Source organism: Carassius carassius, chromosome 21, assembly GCF_963082965.1.
Source record: "Carassius carassius chromosome 21, fCarCar2.1, whole genome shotgun sequence".
NCBI lineage: Eukaryota > Metazoa > Chordata > Actinopteri > Cypriniformes > Cyprinidae > Carassius > Carassius carassius.
Genome location: NC_081775.1, coordinates 17,657,819 through 17,677,471, shown reverse-complemented (window position 1 = coordinate 17,677,471; position 19,653 = coordinate 17,657,819). Strand labels below are relative to the sequence as shown.

Genomic DNA, 19,653 nt, shown 5'->3' with positions numbered 1-19,653 from the left:
CAGTGTGTCTTTGAACCACTGATCAAGTCCACAGTAATAAAAACCAGAGTCTGTGAGTCTGAGATGTTTGATGGTTACAATAAAGGTCCGTTCACTTACATTATCAATCAAAGATATCTACCATCTGAGACGATCTGATCAGTTTTTGCCGTTTTAATCAAAACATGCTCGTATTTACAGGGGTGACGGCAAAAGTACTTGGGTGTATATATATGGAAATCTAGATATGGACAGCTGATGTCCACCGTTACACCCACTGTTCTCACATAAACATTTCCAGACTTCATCACACTTGGCAAAACTAGAGAAAACACAGTCAAACCAGTTGAATTAAACAGAGACATACATACTGTAAGAATTGTAAATTATATATTTTGACATTTCAAAAATAGAAACAATAGAGCAATGAAAGAGGTTCTCAAAAAAATCTTCAAATGCATAATTTACAGAATTTTATCATATTATGATGTCAAATAAATCTAAAGTAATCAACAGAGAATATTATGGAAATTAATTGAAAATGGAAAGAAATGGAAAAATAAAAAAAATTACCTATGAAATGACATAGAATCTTCACAAGAGTATTCATTCTCTGTGATATCACCTCCACCTTATAAAATTTGTATAGGATTTATAAAGAAACTATGACAATAAAACAAAAAATAAACTGTGTAGCTCTGTAAAAATTTTGTGCTTGCTGTTTCTCACATTGCAGTTGGCAGATGAACTTACTTCCGAGAGAGAGATTTTTTGAGATTTTATAGCACTTTATTAAATCATTTAAAAACAATTAACAAACATACACTTTACTCAAGACATTTAGCAAAAATTAATTCACCATCTCTAACAAAGCACAACATTTCTTTGCAATTCCATACATTTTCAAATTCCTCTATATTTTTCATAGTTTTATAAAATAAATCTAATTCTTACTTTTAATAAACTCTTAAAAACTTGTACGACATCCCAACCCACTTCACCATCTATTTTTTCTTTTCTTGTCAAATCATCTACTGCCAAATTCACTAATTAAAAGCTTATCTTCATCATTGAGAGTTTTTTTAACATTGTCCAAGAAACGATCCACCACTCTCTGTGACCGGAGCCCCAAACATTGTGCTAGGGCATTCACGTCATCAAAGTCATTTCCAACAACCTCCAGTAATTGTCTTAAGGTGATAATTTTTCCTGTTTTGATAATTTCATCATTCCAGGCATTGTTTGTCTGGCACATCCAGTCTTGCACCTTTAACTAAAGGTTCTTCAAGAAACCAATGAAGAGATGTCATAGGCATAGTCCTTACAGTTCTTACTAATGACCATGCTTGAGAACACTACGGTAATATAAGGGAAGGCCTTTTATGTCTCCTGCTTCACAGTTAATCCAAAAAAGACTTTTGTTTAACCCCAAACCTCCAACTTTTTCCAAAATAAAATGTATTCCTGCTTCCCATACATTACTTTGACCGTACAGCAGTTTCTGAACAAACTGTAATCTAAACGCTGTTTTACGGCTTTCTAGATGCAGAAGACCTTGTCCACCATCATCCCTTGTAAGAAATAACACACATTGTGGCATCCAGTGCATCTTCTTATTCCAAAAGAAATCAACCATTAAAGCCTGGATTCTTGACAGAAGACCTGCAGGTGGCTCAAGTACTGCTAAACGGTGCCACAATGTTGCTGCTACCAAATTGTTAATAATTAAGGAACGTCCTCTATATGACATTTGTGGCAATAACCACCTCCAGTTTTTAAGTCTTCCTTCAACCATCTCCATAACACCATCCCAATTTTTCATAATGGTTTGATCATCACCCAAATGGACTCCCAAATATTTAACATCCCCTGTTACTCATGACATTCCACCTGGTAAATTTGGTTTTCCTTGAATCCACCCACCTACTTCCAATGCAGTACATTTAGCCCAGTTTACTCTTGCTGAAGATACTTTACCATACCTCTCTACCACCCCTTGGATTTTTTCCACATCACTACTTCCTTTAACAGCTATAGTTACATCATCTGCATAAGCAGACAAACAAAAACTCTGTTCACTAGACAAAGACACTCCTTCTAAAATATCTCTTAATTTACATAAAAACGGTTCAATTGATATTGAATATAACATCCCTGACATTGCACAACCTTGCCTAATTCCCCTTTTAACTTTCAAAGGAACACTCAAACCACCATTGACCTTAACTACACTTTCAATGTCACCATACAATACTTTGACCATTTCAATAAAAGTTGAAGGAAACCCAAAAAAATCAAGCACATTCCATAAATATTGGTGTTCAATTCGGTCAAAGGCCTTTTCTTGATCTAGCGAAATCATACCAAATTTCTTGCCTGTAATTTTTGCTATATCAAAAATATCTCGAATTAAACCAATGTTTTCTGTGATTGATCTGCCCGGTTCACAGTATGACTGATCCATATGTATAATTTGCTCCATCACTATTCTCAACCTGTTGGCCAAAGTCTTTGATAATATCTTAAAATCAACACAAAGCAAGGACACGGGCCTCCAGTTTTTGATCTCTTTCAGATCTCCTTTCTTGGTTCAAAACTGCCCTCCTACAGCTCAAAGGCAGCTGACCTCTGGCAATGCTGTCAGAAAAAACTTCCAGCAAGACATTGCCCACCAAGTCCCAGAAAGCTTTATAGAAATCAACCGTTAGACCATCTAACCCTGGAGCCCGACCATTTTCCATGCTCATTAAAGCTGTATACAATTTTTCAAGAGTCAGTTGGCTCACCAACTTTTCTTTTGTCTCCTCCTGCACTTGAGGTAGGCCTCCGAGAAAATCTTGTACCAGCACTTGGTCCTCATTGTACTCTCATTGTACTCACAAGTCCTTATAAAAGTCAGCAGCTCTCCTACGCACATCAGCAGTTTCAGTGAGTTCTTGCCCATTGGCTGACCGGAGACAATGAATAAATCTGCTTTGGCCATTTTTCTTTTCCAAGCTGAAGAAAAACTTGGAAGGAGCATCCATTTCAGAAGAATTCTGAAAACGAGACCTGATCAATGCCCCCTGTGCTTTACTACCGACCAGATCTCTTAATTCCGCTTTTTTTCCAATAAGAGAATTCACTTGATTTCCTGTAGAATCACATAAATTTTGCAGTTCTAAAATATCATTTTCCAAAATTCACATTTTTTTAAACATATTCTGGGTGACATTGAAATTGTATTGTACACAGAATTGTTGTATTTGTTTCTTTCCAAAATCCCACCACTGTTGTACACTTGAAAACTCTCCAACTGTGAGGCTACATTCCTCAACGGAGCATTCCACCCCGACCAGTATCTTAATGCCATGCCGGCGCGTCAACTGACCGAACGTCATTTTCGTCTAAACGCCACACCGGCCAGAAATGGAAACAAATCTGGCCGCTGTAAACTTCCACCACCCCACTAACTGTGCTTTCATTAAATTACCAACTATAAACTATATAAACATCAAAATAAGAAAAGATAGAGCAAAAGGTAGAGAAAAAAAAGAACCACGCTCCCAACTTTTACTCACGCAAACCGCTCTGCTCCACGCACACACACCCTCGCAGAACAGTCACACCGGAAGTGAGACAGAGAGAGAGAGAGAGAGAGAGAGAGAGAGAGAGAGACTTCTACTTACAATGGACAAACCAATGACAGTTAAGGCGAGACACTGCAGGTGAATAGGGCAAAAAAAATAACTAATAGTTATCACCTTACTTACCCAGTTGATTGATTACATTGATTATTGCAAACATTTTTTGTATTACAAGTTTTCAAAAATGTTATGTTTAAATATGCAAATGAGGCATTATTTAATGAAATATGTGCTCATTTGCATAAATGTCTAGTACAAAAATCTGAACACTAGATGAAATCAGTTTCAAATTTTTTGTTTAATTTTTTTGACATATTAGAGTCAAATGTTTTTACAGAGGGAATTCTGGTTATCTTTTTTTGTCACTCCATAATTCAGAAAATACTTTGAACAGCCAGAAAACAATATATTTTCACAATTTTGGGGGGAATAAAATGTTGTATATAATCAAGGAAAATATATATGAACAAATCCCTCTGTAAAAACCTTCAGAATATAGACAGGAATAAAAATGTCAAGTTTGGTGTGTGTAAGTGCTACTGAAGTGGAGATTTATGGCTCAGTGTTGAAGAAAAAACTCATTTTGAGAAAACGGCCTTTAAAAATATGTATTGTAATTGAAATCTATTGACACAAACAGATAAAGTGCTATAAACGAAACACTTAACAGTGTCTTTTGGATGTTTTCCTTCCACTAGTTTGAAAAAGCACTTTATGAAAAACCAAAAAGCCCAAAATCTCAAAATTGACCGGTGCTTGAAAAAACAGTATTTTTGCCTGCAGTGTCTCACCTTAAACAGTGGTACAAATGAAAGAATTTGAACTTTAAATCTCTCTTTTTTTAAAGAAGCTCATTGTATGTTGTTAAAATCAAGACACAGTGACAGTAAGTAAAAACAGAAATAGATATTTTCTGCTCAGTTTTCAAAAAATGAAAAAACAGAGCAAACAGTAGTCAAACATAATATTGCACATTACTACACTTTTTAAATCAACCCATATCAGGCTTAAAGGAGCTGTGTATTCTGAGATTAATTGTAACTTCTTCCAGAGATGCAGTTATTAAAACCCTATGAAGAGGAAAGGCCTCAGTATTGCCACACCTAAGCTATTTCAGATTGTTAAAAGAAAACAATACGGTCAGAGTCCCACTAACACCCAACATTTCTCTAATTCTGCTGATGTCAGCTTTGTTGGATAAACTTTTAAATATTATAATTATAATTTTAAATTATAATATTATCAATATATATATATATGTTGGTTTCATTTGTATATTGCATTTTTAACTTAATTTGTATTACTCACCTTTGTGCCTTCCCAAAAACCCTGTGTCAAAGCCACAGATTGCATATAAATTACATTTACAGGGATTTATCATGGTTTTGCACACAGCCTTTGTTTAGAACAGCATTTTTATTGCAAAATGAGCAGTCATCAAGCCATTCTTTTAAAAAAAACAAGCTTTAATTTAAAAGATTGTATGAGTACATTAGACAAAAGAAAGTCTAATAATATTACACACCATCTCTACTCAAACTCTAATCACAAATTCATTCACTTTTCATTCATTTATTCACAGAGCATATTTAACCACACATATACATTGTTTTGGGTATATTACCCCACCCATATTGCATATTTTGTGGACAGGGTTGCCTTGACACTGATATATACTGTATGCTATGATGAGACTGTCCAGATGTGCAAAAATTTTGGGACAATGTGCTTGATGTTTTATATAAGGTTATAAAGATTAATTTTCACAAAGATCCTGTTTTTTTATTGTTGAATGATAATTCTTAATTTTCTGTAAGTGAGAAAGAACAGAAATTTTGTCTAGCAGCTTTGACTGCAGCAAAGAAATGACTTGTTCAATGCTGGAAACCCCCTCATGACCTTTCTGCTAAGCACAGGTTCCATTACGTATTGGAAATACTATATCTGCAACTGTCTTCTGCACAGACTAAAGCCTGATACTTTATCAATTTGGAAGAACTGGATTTTGAAGATTTTGGTCATTTGAACTAGTGATGTCATTCTGTTGTTAATATTATTACCAATTCTGTTTGAATATATTTTTATATATTTATAAGATTTTATGACAGCAGGACGTTTGTGTTTTTTTTTTTTTTTTTGCAAACTGACCATATGCACCATTTCATGTCAACAGGGTTTTAAGAGTTACATTTTCGGGGAAAGAATGCCACTGATCTAGTCATTTATCCTCAGTATTGCATGACAAGTGAATACAAAGTGTTCTCATTATTCTGAGGTGCAGGAACACAATGCTCCACAGTAGAATCACCATCTCTAGCCAGACCAACCATACTGTACTTAGTTACAATTTCATCATAGAGGTGGCTGACATTATCTACAGTCTGAGAGACCTGATGAAAGAGAAAGAGACATAAGGGTTGACATACCAAAAACGTTCAGTGTACATTCGACATTTTTACAATAATCGTGTTAAACTAAACTAGCTTTACTACAACAAAGCAAATGTATTCATGTCTATAATGTTGATCAGACGGTTTGTACTGTAATTAGATGCTGGTACTTTTTAGGGTAAAATTGTGTATAAAGAGTAGATGTTTTTATACCAGGTTGAGATTTGGTGAATCTTGAACTGGATTTTCAGGGACGGGTGGTCTCAGACCTGAAAAAATGGCCATAAATATACTGTAGAACTCAGTCACAGTAAATTAAGTGGCAATAGTGATCCAAAGGAAATAAGACATGATCTCAAAACTTAATATCCATCAGTCACACAACTCCTCTATATTATTTTTTAAAAAAGGATGCCATAGGGCTTTTTATATTTATTATTATTATTTGTGAGTCTTTAATGAAACTGTCAATTCATTATCGGGTGTTATGTGTGTGTGGTCTTACATCTGGACTTTAAATCAGATCTTTTCCTGCCGAGAGACACTAACGCCACAAGAACCCCGAACACCAGCAGCACAAGAAGACCTGCAAAAGCTACAAAAATACTGACTGAAATAAAAAGAGAAAGGAATAGTCATTAAATATTTTACATTTTATAATAAATTCTAATGAGATCTATGCAATTTACATTTATGCATTTGGCAGATGCTTTTATCAAAAACGACTTACAGTGCATTCATGCTATGCTATTTTTTATTATCAGTATGTGTTATATGTGTATATTTATGTTATACAATGTATAAGAATTTCATCTTAAAATACATGCAAAAAAAAAACAAAAAACTGTTACCAGAGTTACCGAGTAGTGTAGATCCCTTTGATTGGACAGTTGGCGATGCTGAAGAGAATTGCTCATATGACCTAGAATTATCTGAGAGAGAAAGAGAGAATCACATATGATTATACATATAATATATAATATAAGTAGGCCTAAGCAGACTTGACTGATTATATTTTCCTAAATTATAAGTAATCAAAGCATTGTTGTAAAACTGATCATTAGTTTGCTGACTGGATGTACCAGCCGAGGTGAGTGTTGTTGTCCATGTAGATGTTATATGTGTGTTTTCAGGAGTGTGTATAGATCTGCTCACAGGAACTGCTGAGAATAAAACAGAAAAGGAGGAGTTTTACTATAATAAACTATTTTGTAAAATATTCAGTTGGGAAGAAAAATGTATACATTATATTCACAAACTGTTTGCATAAATACCTACCTTGATTAACAGATAGATTAACTTTCTTCAGTGTGTCAGTGAACCACTGATCAAGTCCACAGTAATAAAAACCAGAGTCTGTGAGTCTGAGATGATTGATGGTTACAATAAAGGTCCGTTCACTTACATTATCGATCAAAGAGTATCTACCATCTGAGACGATCTGATCAGTCTTTGCCGTTTTAATCAAAACATGCTCGTCAGAATAGTACTTGGGTGTATATATATGGAAATCCAGATATGGACAGCTGATGTCCACCGTTTCACCCACTGTACTCACATAATCATTTCCAGACATCAACACACTGGGCAAAACTAGAGAAAACAATTAAAAATGTCATTATTTTATACAGATAGACCGTATACAGACAGGTGTCAGACAACTACAACTGAAACAGTTTAAAACCTCTAATTACCAAAGTGACTGTCTTAAATTCTTTCTGAAGTGCTCACATCAGTCAGGCAAGATAAGTTTACACACACACACACACAAACACACAAAACATTGTGGATTTATTACAGAAGTTTGTTTTTAAAACACTTTAGTGATATTATCATTAGGATAGTTCACTTCAGAGGTGACCAAGTTCATGTATTTCCTGTTTTAACATACACTTGATTGCAATACCATATTATTGATTATATATCAAGCAGGGAAAAAGTACTTACCTATAAAAACAGAGAGAATCTTTAGATGGACTTTCATTCTCCCTAATTTATCACATCCTCTTCAAGCAAGATATCCTCTTTATGAAAAATACAGCATAAAAGACACAGCGATAAAATCAGCTTACTGACTCTCACTTGTTTGTTCCAACAGTTACCAGAATAACAGTGTTTTTTTAAGAAAGAAAGAGAGACAGAAAGAAAGAGAGAGACTAACATACAAAAAAGGAACCAATGGCTGTCTAGCGGTGGGCCTGACATGGTCTTTGGCTCAGGAAGGAAATGAAGCCCATCAGCAGTGGTTGCAACTTTTTATCATTGATGCATTTGCAAGTACAATTGATTTAGCAAATTTAGTGTTGTTAAAACACTGTGAGAGTAAAAGAGGGAGACAGTCTTTTAGCTTTTCATAGTACTTCTGTATTCTTCTTCCAATAAAAACAGGGGCTGTTCATTTCTGTGAACATTTGTCTGCTCTAAAATACATTTACCAAATCATTTATTTTCTCTTCCGTAAATTATGCTCCTTTATGTGTTGATTTTATTTTGTCATTTTTTATTTTGCTATTTTTGCTTTACCGCAATATCTACATATAGACCAATTTTATCCTACAGAGAACTGACCATGAATTACTTTGAAAATTCTACATATTCCATCTACTCTCTGCTTTGCATTTGGACACAATTGTCCCCTCTGCCACCTGTAGGTGGGACACATGAATTGCTCCTGTTAAATATGAAATGATACTGTAGTACAGAGACAGCATTAGGTATGTTTTCTTTATCCACAAAATAAACTTCATAAAAGGGAAAACAACAAAACAGTTCAGAGTTGATAGTTTGACCCTTTGAGCCCTTGTTCCATTTTTTTTTAATAAAACTTAATCCATACCAGAACCATTTGTGGTGGTTAATTCAGCAATTTGTTATCAAGCTAATATTCATGAAATTAAGTCTAACACAATACAGTCAAAACATCTAATCAACATCAGGTAAGATTACATATACAGAGGCCTCGGGTAAGACATATTTGCTAACTTCTCAAGTGACATCTAAATTATTTATCACAGTTAAAAGCAGGTGTGCTTGTTCCCATCTTAATTTTAAAGCTAAGAGGGATAAATATGAAATACTGTGCATGGATTCCTGTCATGTGTGCAGATGTGAGATGCATAACCGGGATACTTTATAGATCTCATGTTGAATGCCCTACTATTTAACAAAAACATAACATCACTATTTATTTTATTTTTTTTGAGATTCTTTATATGAACCCATGAACTGAACTGGTCATGAACTGCCTTTGTTTTTTATTTTGTGCTGTTCTCTGAGGTCCACTTATTATGTTATCAAGACTTTTACATAATTTATCATTATTAAGAAGCAATATAGGCTATTTCCTGTCCTGTTTTGACCGCCCACATCAGCACTCACTGTATGAATAGGCATGACGGATTGTAGACTTGGAAGTAAAGGCCCACTGCTATGATCGGCTAACGTTGTGAAAATGCATAAATAACAATAAATATCAAGTTATCTGTAAGAACAGACTAAGCAATAGTTATCACATAAATCAGAGTAAATAACTTTGTCCCATTCTTCTGTAGTCCGATCCTTGTACTTCCTGCAGAATTTCATCTTTCCTTGACATGTTTCTTGGAGTGAAGTTGCTTCTTTGCTGCCCTTCTTGACACCAGGCCATTGTCCAAAAGTCTTGGCCTCACTGTGTGTGCAGATGCTCTCAACCTGCTGCCATTCCCGAGCAAGCTCTGGACTGCTGCTGACACGATTCTGTAGCTGCCTCCTCAGGAGGAGACGTCCTGGCGCTTGATGGACACTGTGGGATGTCCTGAAGACTCCTTCACTGCAGTCGAACCTCTCTCCTTGAAGTTCTTGATGATCCAGTAAATGGTTCTTTCACGTGCAATATACTTTGTAGCAATTTCCTTGCATGTAAGGCCATTTTGATGCAAAGCGATGATGGCTGCACGTGTTTATTTGGTGGTAACCATTGCTAACAAGAACACAGTGATTGGAAGCGCTTCTTCCCTCCTTTCATAGCAATCAGTCTGGTCTTACAATCTATTTAGTATGATAGTGATTTTTCCTGACTAGTACTCATACATTCACATGTGCTGCTGATATTAGTCAATTAATGTTAGCTTGTCATTAGACAACTGAATTAGTTTTTTTTGTGAAAAGTTACTTTTTTGGCCAATTAAGCTTTAAGCAATTATTTAAAATGCATCTGATCGCTCTACACAATAATCTAGAAACAATGTGAATGAAGACCACAACAGCTTAAGCTGCAAACTTTGCAAAACACAAAATTTATGTCACTGCCAAAACTTTTGGCCATGACTGTATGGGTGAATCAGTGGGCGGAGCAGAACAGGCAGTGATGTTGATCTTCTGCGGAAACGGGGTTTATCCAAACTATTACATCATAGAGTAGAGCATTCCAAAAGCTTTCATTTTGGGAGACTGCCATCAATATAAGATGTTTTTAGACTAATAACAAAGTTTTGAGTTTATATAGTGCAATGACCTCTTATTTGTTGAAATATAAAGAGAATTTTGGTTTCTCAGGTCACGACCCCTTTAAAGACTGGTCAACGCCCTCCTAAAATGCATCGATAAAACATGCCCCCACATGTCTACGTCCATTGTGGGAAGATTTGCATAATGACGCCCAAATGTTCATGCAAAGAAAGAAGACGTAGCTTTGATTCTCACTGTAGTATTGCTACTGCTACCATCATGCTACCATCATGTTGTGAAGACACCGTGTGTTTTGGTTGGCAAAAGCGAAAAATACTTTGTTTGGCCTTCCAAAAGAGGACATTATTAGAAATCAGTGGTTAAGTTGTATTTACAACATTTTTACACGACAGTATAACCCAAATATTCAAATGTGTGCAGCGCATTTTATGGAGGACTGTTTCCTGATCCTGGTAGAGTAGCCTACAATGCCAGCTGTTCTGAATAACAGAGTGTGAGTACATTTTCATATTTAAAGAATTTGCCACAGATGATTCATACGCAAGTTTTGAGCAGTATAGAGTGGTGCTTGTTGTTTGTCATTTCTCCGAACACAAATGCAAACATGTTTTTATGTTTATGTGGCGCGATGCAACACAGGGTGTAAAAAGACAGTGTAAGTAATTATAATCCATAATTATATTCCCACTAGATGCAACAAATGCCTCGTTTGTAATGGGTTTTTATTGGTTTTATCTCATTGCACCGGGACAAGGCATCACAATGTGGTAAGGGACTTAAAAATGTCCATCACACATTTGAGGTATTCAGCAAATCACAACGCACTGGATAGCTGGCCAATCAGAGCACACCTCGCTTTTCAGAAATATGAGCTTTGTAAAAATCGAGGCGTTTCAGGAAGGCGGGGCAAATAGGAGAAACAATAATATACTGTATGTGGAAAATAATGTGTTTTTTGAACCTTAAACCACACAAACACATTTCACTACACCAAATAATGTTCTTTTTAGCAATGACCCCTTTAAGAGGTTTATTTAGCATATTGCATTCTAGATAGACTGATGGTTAGTACTGCTTCAAGACAGTTGTGAGAATATTATAAGGTATGTTAAAAATTGAGAACAAATAGTCAAAATGTATCTGATTCATTTGACAAATATTTCTCTGAGGAAACTTAAACCCCAACAGATGCTCCTCACAGCTTGAATGTTGACTGGTTAGCTGTCAGTCCTCGAAAAATCACACTGTGTCCCACTCCCAACCTCAAATGTTCAGATTTCAAATAATCCAAACTGGCTGTATTTTGGAGCATCTAAACCAGTTACAGAAGAATCCCATCTTGAGGATTCAATGACTCCGATGGGGCACTGGAGGACTGCTGGGGAATCTGAAGGTAGAAGCACATACACTGGACAGATGCTATCTCAACCGCTTAGGGATCTCAACCTGAGAGGAAGATTGAAATGAAGATTAAGCATTTATAATATTAAAATATTATATGATACAAGATTACACAACTCTATTAGAATGTAAAAATGAGTGTGAAAATCCATTTTTCAAGCCATCTCCTTACTGTACCCATATAGTCTTTGATAGTTTATATTTTTAATTTCAATATTAAATATATTTTGGACTTTCTAAGAAATGTCATATATGCACCATGTCACTTCATATCTGTACACATAGAAAAGCATCTCTTGAGGTGTGTGGCATCAGGTTTGTTGCCACAATGAACAAGAAAAAATTACCATGAATTATTTAAAATGGCAAATCTCTGGAGAACAACCATTTGTAAAAACAAAAACAACAGCACAAAAAACACCTTTTTGGTCATGTTCTGTATCTGGTGCCTCAAACCACAATCATACATGCAGAGAAGCAGATCCAAAGAAAAATTAAAACAGTGGGTCTCATCAACAGTAATTGTGTGGATTATTAATGCTTATATGTGCAGGGGAACATCTGACAAAAAAATGCTTCCTAAATCACAACATGTGTCCACATAGATTTATTTGGTCACACTTTATTTTAAGGTCCAATTCTCACTATAAACAAACCATTATTTACATAAATACTTACAAACTACAACAATAGCCTCAAAAAACTAATTTGCTGCTTATTATTAGTTAGTACGGTAGTTGTTAAGTGTAGGTATTGTGTAGGATTAGGGATGTATATAGTAATATGTACTTTAATAAACAGCCAATATGTTAATAATAGGCATACTAATATATAGTTAATAGTAAGAATTGGTCCCTATACTAACTTTGAACAGTGCTTTTAACCTTGATCTAATGCAACTGAAGTTGAACTGTAATTGAGCGACTGTGTGCCTGAGGTTAGTAATTTGCATTAAAAATCTCCATATCGCTTTCAGTCTCTGTCAACATTAGACGTTCTCTACAGAGGACTCTCGAGGAATACCAAGTGCAAGTGTGTCATCTTCAAACCACTTTAAACACAACAAATAACTCAATACACTCAAATTACAGACTAAGCCAACTGTACATATCTCTGTTTTTTGCAGAGAAACCTCTGCATAACCTACAGTACATACTTTTAAAAGTATTAATTTAAGGCTATGTGATTTTTGTATACATTTAATTCCAGTTGTTTCTATTTTTTGTAAGTTTAGGATAAATTGTAGTACAAAACTTACTGATGAGTCATGATTTGTCTGTGGAAATATTTTCACTCACAAGTATGCACAGTAAGACCGAGACTGCATCCAAATTCGCAATATTCCCTAGAAAAACAGTATGTGAAAGGAGTAATATTTGTAGAATTCAGAATGTAAAAAGTACCTATGTGATCTACTTCTTACTGCGTGATACTTAAGTGTTGATCCAGTTGACACTTTAATATCCCATGAGGCCATGGGAGAGGATTTTTAATGGTCTCAAACTGCACTGTAAACCCTAATAAGTTGACTCAACTCAACTGATCGAGTAAACTTGTTCCCTCAATTTAGTAAAGAATGTCCTAAAACTTACCTCTTTACAATTTACTTCTTACCTTTTTGCAATTGCCAATCTGCACTAGTTCTCTTGTTGCCAGGCAGAACTGCTTGAACGGCCAAACACATTAAATAAAGACTAAGCTGTTTTAAGCTGTTTTACTAAATTACGATTTCGAGTTAACTACACTTGATTCCTACATATTTTGTAGGAAAACAAATTACATGAACTTATATTCTGATTTATTTGCCCAAAACTTTTAATTACTTTAATAGTTTTAAGTAATGTTTAGTCAATATTACTTAAGTAAAGACAGCATTTGGGTTCACAGAGTAGAGGGCCAAACATTATAAAAGTTTAACTTGCATTAAAATATCTTAGAATATAATGCTGTAGAAAGAGGCCTTCACATCTTCTTATTGAGATGGTGGTGTTTAAATGTTTGGTCATGTACTGGCATGTGCAGAAATGACATGTGATGTCCGTGTCACCTTTTTGAGAGCATTCATGCTGCAGTTTCTGATAGAGTCCAGTAGCTGATCTCTGGAGCTCCTGTCCGTCTGTCGGACAGCTGCACTGCCGTCTGGTTTCCTCTGAGAGATTGGGGTCAGCGACCTCCTCATGGCCTGAATATCTAACGCTGGGCCAGGAGGGGGTGGAGGAGGAGCTTGTTGACTTCCTGTTGCCCCTTCTTTCTTCCCTGGTACCTCAGATGGGAGGGGTCTAGACGGTGACTTTGTGGGAGGAGCTTTTGGAGTTTCCTGAACAGAAGTGAATTTTGAGAGGGCAGCAAATTTAGAGTCGTTCTTATGAGTGTTGATGGACGATATTGTCAGCTTATTCTTCTCAGGTGAGCTCTTAACTTCACATGACCTGGACATAGTCTCCTGTCTGGTGAGTTTTTGTGCTTCTAGCCGCTGCTGCCTCTTCCTGTCCATGTTTCGGCTCAAGATGTTCGTCATGGTCATCCTGGGCCCGGCCAGCTCAAAGTGATATCCCAGCTTCAGCAGTGAAGAGTTGTCCCGTAAGACTTTGGCCATCTCCATTTCTGTCTTCCCTCCGCAGATGTGTCTCTGGTTATGAAACCTCAGCTCCATAAGCGTGCTGTTGTGCTGGAGAGAGTTGATGATGGCCAGGATGCCTTTGCCTGTCAAATGATTCGAGTCGAGGTTGACGCTGGTCAGGGTGGAGTTATCTTGTAGGGTTCCAGCGATGGCAAACGCAACATGATCGTCCGCTCTTGTGTTGGCAAGGCAGAAGGTTTTGATGTGAGTGTTGCTGCGAAGACCCTCTGCAAACTGTATCAGGGTGTCTCTCTTAATGGCGTCTGAATTATTGACGTTGAGCTCTGTTAGTTCAGGGTCATCGCTGCGAACCTGCTCCACAAGGTCGTCAAACATGCTGGAGCCAGTGTCGCTGTCCACATCTTCACTAAAAGACTCGTCCTCCTCAGTGGTAACAGAATGGTCATCCGTGCCATAAGAGTTCAATGAGGTTTTATGGCTGGAAATGGTAAATATTTTCACCTTGTTGTTTTCTTCTTTTTCTCTCTCTTTCTGTGCTCTAGTTGTATCTCTCTGTGAGTGATGTTTCTCATCCTCCTCTACCCTCTCTCTTCTGCTTATTTCTTCTATTTTTCCAGATCTGCTTGTCTTTCCCTCTGTTTCTACATCTTTAATGTTTCCTCTTCCTTCTGCTCTGTTGTTCTTGGGATCTACTATGGTTTTATTTCTGCTTTCATATTGTTTCTTGACATCTGCCCTATTGTCTTTTACTTTTAGATCTTCTGTGTCTTGTAGTTTGGAAACCAAGCCTCGTATTCTGGAGTTTTCACAGACTTTTTTTTCCTCCTTTCTCCCTCTTTCTTTTTTCTCATCTTTTTTCTCTTGCAGTTTAGATATGAGGTCAAGAGTTTTGCTGCTTCCTCTTTCTTTTTTAGAAAGCTCCTTTCCACTTTCTGTCTTATTACCTATCCTCTCTCTTTCTCTCTTCTCCTCTGCCCTTCTCTTCTCTTTGCCTTTTTCATCTTCATTAGATACATTTTTAGAGACATCCTCCATTTCTCTTGCTCTATCCTGATCTTTTTCGCTCTCAGTATTTCTGCTCTCTGTGTCAAGAGGATCATCACTCGGTGACCTGGAAAACTCTCTGCTCCTCATTCTGCGCAGTCGATCTCTCCTTTTGCCATCCCCTCCCTTCATTAAACACAAAAAAACATTATTCACCGCAGCACATTAAATCTGAGAAGCTGTTTGTCTTTTGATAGTTTAAATATCTGATTTTGGCTAATTGTTATCTGACTCTTTACATTTTAATCACCACATTTGCATTCCATATAAGTTTCCATTTGCTTTCATTTGTGTGTAATTATTGATAAATATCAACATCACCGTTAAATCCATGGGGACATCAAACAAACTAAACTTATCTAGAATAATTACAGAGCCAGTGGCTTGACCCAGCTGGACTGAGTGAGTCATTTTTAGTGGTCATTAAAAGGGAACGTACCGTGCAGATTTGGAAGCTATTGTTTGAAACAGTCTTAAAACTCTCAGATGTGCCCTTATAAGGCAGCAAAGGGAGGAACATTCAGGACAGGAATTCTGTCCTTGACAGTTTCAAAGCCTCACTGAGACCAAAACACATTCACACATCGCTGAAATGCATCACTCTTAACCACTGAAAAATTACCAGATCATAAATTTTATTCTAACTGCTGTTTTACTGAATACATGTGGAAGTGACTATCCAGTTAGCATTATTCACTCTGACAACACAATGACACAGGAGAATATCAATAAGATCATAAAGATGATATTTACAATTCTGAATTGATCAAAAAATTAATACATACAGTACTTAGTAGCTTGTGAGATTCCTCTGGAATTATGTGTGTTCTGTTACCTTCTGAACATGTTTCAAACAAACACTTCGGTGTCTCAATAGAGTTTAAAAGTATAATGTGGGCCCTTGCGTATGTCTCACATTGCTAGTGCTTCATTAGCACCTGTTTAATTACATAAACCACAACTAGCACTCTCCAAAAACACAAGGAATACCATCCCAGAAGGACCAGACCATCTGTTCTGCTGTTACTCTACAAAATATTAATTTTTAAGGACATGCTCTAGAAATCATATTAGGGTGGATGCAGAAGTGAATGAATACAGCAACTTTGATGTTAAAGGTTATTTTTGCATAGTTTAAATGGAGTGCCAATTACAGATAACCATCACCCTGAACCAACAAAAGGAAGAGAGAATGTTTCTACCAGATAACAATAAACTTAACTATGATACTAAATGTTTTTAAAGACATAAGGCTGTAAAAAAACAACTGCATGCTTAGGATTTTCCCCTAAGATAAGTTTATACTGTTTCCAAACATAAGTGCATGAAAAAATGTAATACTTGGAGAAATTTAACTGTGTTCTGAAATAACTTTCTCTTGCCAGAAATGTTTTGGAGATTTGTTGTGGAAAAAAAGCTTTGGTTCACACTTGGAAGTACAAAGTGATTTGTAAATATGCAGCACACTCAAACTCTAAAGCAAAGAAAATTCATATCCAACAGATGATGGCAACATTATAGGCCATTAGGGTCCCTTAGTGGGCCATGTGTGTGCAGCAAAATGGGTGTTGATACATAGGATCATGACAAAATGCCAGGCATGTAAGCCAATAAGGCCATACTGATTAACAGGGATCTCAGTGCTAAATCAGCCAATCACTGTTCACAGATCCACAAATATATAAGATCTTCAACAGTTAGAGACTGAATTACAGATGACCACAGGTCAGCTTTTCATCTCCGTGGATGCTACTGAACTGAAACACTGAAAATATCCTGTAGTGAAGTTTAAAACGAGTCAAATTATTAAGAATACTGTAGCGTTTTTCTGCATAAGAAATGTATCATTACTGTAGTAGTAGTAGTAGTAGTAAGAATAATAATAATTATTATCATTATTATTACCAATAAACATAAAGAAAATAACTGTGTAAACTAAAGTAAAAAAACAACAACAACTATTATATAATAATTACATTTAACTATAAATATAATTGTAATTAAATGTTATTTAAATAGTAATAATAATACTTTTAGATAATAATAATTTTTTATTATTATTACTATTATATAAAAGTATTATAATAATTATTATTAGTAATAGTAGTAGTAGTAGTATTAGTATCACCTCTGCGCTCAGCTCTCTCCGGACCAGTTTCTTGGTCTCCCGGTCACAGTAGTCCAGCATAGCGTCTCTGTCATATCCTCTGGGCGGCAGTTTGTCGGTCTGGTTCCGCTGAAGGAGTCCCACCGGTACATTCGGGTCTGGGTCGATGTAAACGAGCTCCCGCACGAGCTCCTCCACCTCCTCCGGAGAGAGCGTCTCGAGCAGCAGCTCCGTGTCCGACACCTCGCTCCCCTGACTCTCTGAGACCTTTAGTCTGGACATTTTCTTTGGAAATATTTAATGTTGACTGGCCGAGTGTAATGTTTGATATCTGCGGGAATGCAGCCGACTCTAAAGAGTATCTATGATAAAAGGGGTGCCGATCTCGCGCTCCAGCACAAGGTCGAGCGCCAAGACTCATTCCGCGCAGCCTGCGCACACGCACAAAATGATTGCGAGAGAGCGTTTAACTGTTGGACAGATGGTGTCCCCATTTTTACACCAGTGGTCCCCTAATATTATTTTCTCAAAAGTTTTTAAGAATTGTGTCGTATTTCTTTCATTTTCCCTAAACCAGGCATTGACAGAAATTTAGCTACTTTTTACATGGAAAAATGCGTGTTGATTTATTGTGTTCATTGTGTGGCTTGGGTTTATTATATTAGGGCGGCTATGTGCTTAATGTTTTCTGAAGGAAAACGTGATTGAACCTGAACCTTATATTGTCTGTGTAGTGGTTTGTAGAAAACATGTGTAAAAATATTGTTTTCTATATATATTTTCCTTCAAAAAATGTGTCTTTGTTTTGAGAATTACTTGAACCATTTTGAAAGTTAGGCAAATTGAATAAATTCTAGAGTGTTAGCAATGGAGAAAATGTGTTTTGTTTGGTTTGTTTTTGGAGGAATGGGCTTTTGCTGCCAGATGAAATGACATGCGTATGAATCACCGCTAGATGACAGTGCTTTCACCAGTATTTTACTTGGTAAGGAAGCAATTTTACTGTATACATATTAAACTCGTTATTCGACGTTTCACAAACGGCGCGAAATCAACAAGTAGTCGAATTAAACGTATTTTTAACACACAAGACTTTCTCAACGAAGCGACGAATCAAAAGAACCAGTGTGATGCTAACGTCATAGTCATACTGGACTCAGTCAAGAGTCACATGACGTCGATCTGAGCGAGAGTTTGAGGGGTTTTTTTTTAGTTTATGTGACGGTGATGTCTCTGGAAGTGTGAACCATAGCCTGTAAAAAAGGATGTGAACACTGTATGTATAGACAGAATAGTGTTAACACATTTTTGTAAACGGAAGGATATTGGTTTTTCATAAAATTATTAAAACTAATTTACCACTGTAAAATGTTTCTGCTATTAGTGACCACAATTGACTTTTTAGATTATATTTGAGATATCTTTAATAACCAAGTTAACTAAACGTATTTTAGGTCAAGCATTAATAATTTAAGTGGAAACAATGCATTATAATTCTACTGTTGAATATCAAGACGTTATAACTAGCTTTACAACAGCAAAGTAGAATACAAAATAATAATACGACATCTGAGATAACCGGATTGCAAAGACACCAGTGTTGTCAAGTGGAAAAATCCACTCAGAGACATGAAAATAATATTGCTCCTTAAATGGGCTTCATTATAAACAATGTTTTATGATTATTGCTTGGCGATTTCAATTTGTTTTTTATTCTTTAATCTGCATGGAATATGGTGTTTTAGTGAAAAAACATGTGAAATTATGACCAGTTACCATATCAAAAATGGCAAACAACCAATAGATTGCTAAATGGAAAAAAGAAAATAAAAGAAAATAAAACAATGAACTGGTTTAAAAATGATCTTGTATTAAAGACATTTCAAAGAGACACTAACGCCTAAAAGAATGCTTGGTTAAGAGCATCTGTGACATTGTGAATGTGTGTAAAAATGGCAAAAGCACACAGAACTACTAAAATTAAAACACAACACTATAATATATAAATAATGCTAAAATAATTAAATAAATCATATGCACCAACACACCAGTGAGCAGTAAATAAAGAAGGGAAGAAAC

The 19,653-nt window shown here is 36.0% G+C and overlaps 1 protein-coding gene across 1 annotated transcript; it reads right to left on the bottom strand.

The window, feature by feature from the left end:
* Positions 1-11,541: 11,541 nt before the first annotated feature.
* Positions 11,542-17,995, bottom strand: LOC132097164 (leiomodin-1-like). Its single transcript, XM_059502787.1, has 3 exons — positions 17,596-17,995; positions 13,890-15,593; positions 11,542-11,887 (listed from the first exon to the last, which is right to left on the bottom strand). The coding sequence occupies exons 1-3, from the start codon at positions 17,854-17,856 to the stop codon at positions 11,861-11,863; spliced, it is 1,992 nt and encodes a 663-aa protein (XP_059358770.1). The 5' UTR covers positions 17,857-17,995; the 3' UTR covers positions 11,542-11,860.
* Between the last annotated feature and the right edge of the window lie 1,658 nt (positions 17,996-19,653).

What these genes read in the sequence shown, in the direction of transcription:
- LOC132097164 (XM_059502787.1), bottom strand. Translation starts at nt 17,856, where the DNA reads ATGTCCAGACTAAAGGTCTCAGAGAGTCAGGGGAGCGAGGTGTCGGAC. An exon ending in GGAGAGAGCTGAGCGCAGAG is followed by an intron (nt 15,594 to 17,595) that starts GTGATACTAATA and finishes TGTTTAATGAAG; the next exon opens with GGAGGGGATGGCAAAAGGAG. An exon ending in GCATGAATGCTCTCAAAAAG is followed by an intron (nt 11,888 to 13,889) that starts GTGACACGGACA and finishes TCTTCCTCTCAG; the next exon opens with GTTGAGATCCCTAAGCGGTT.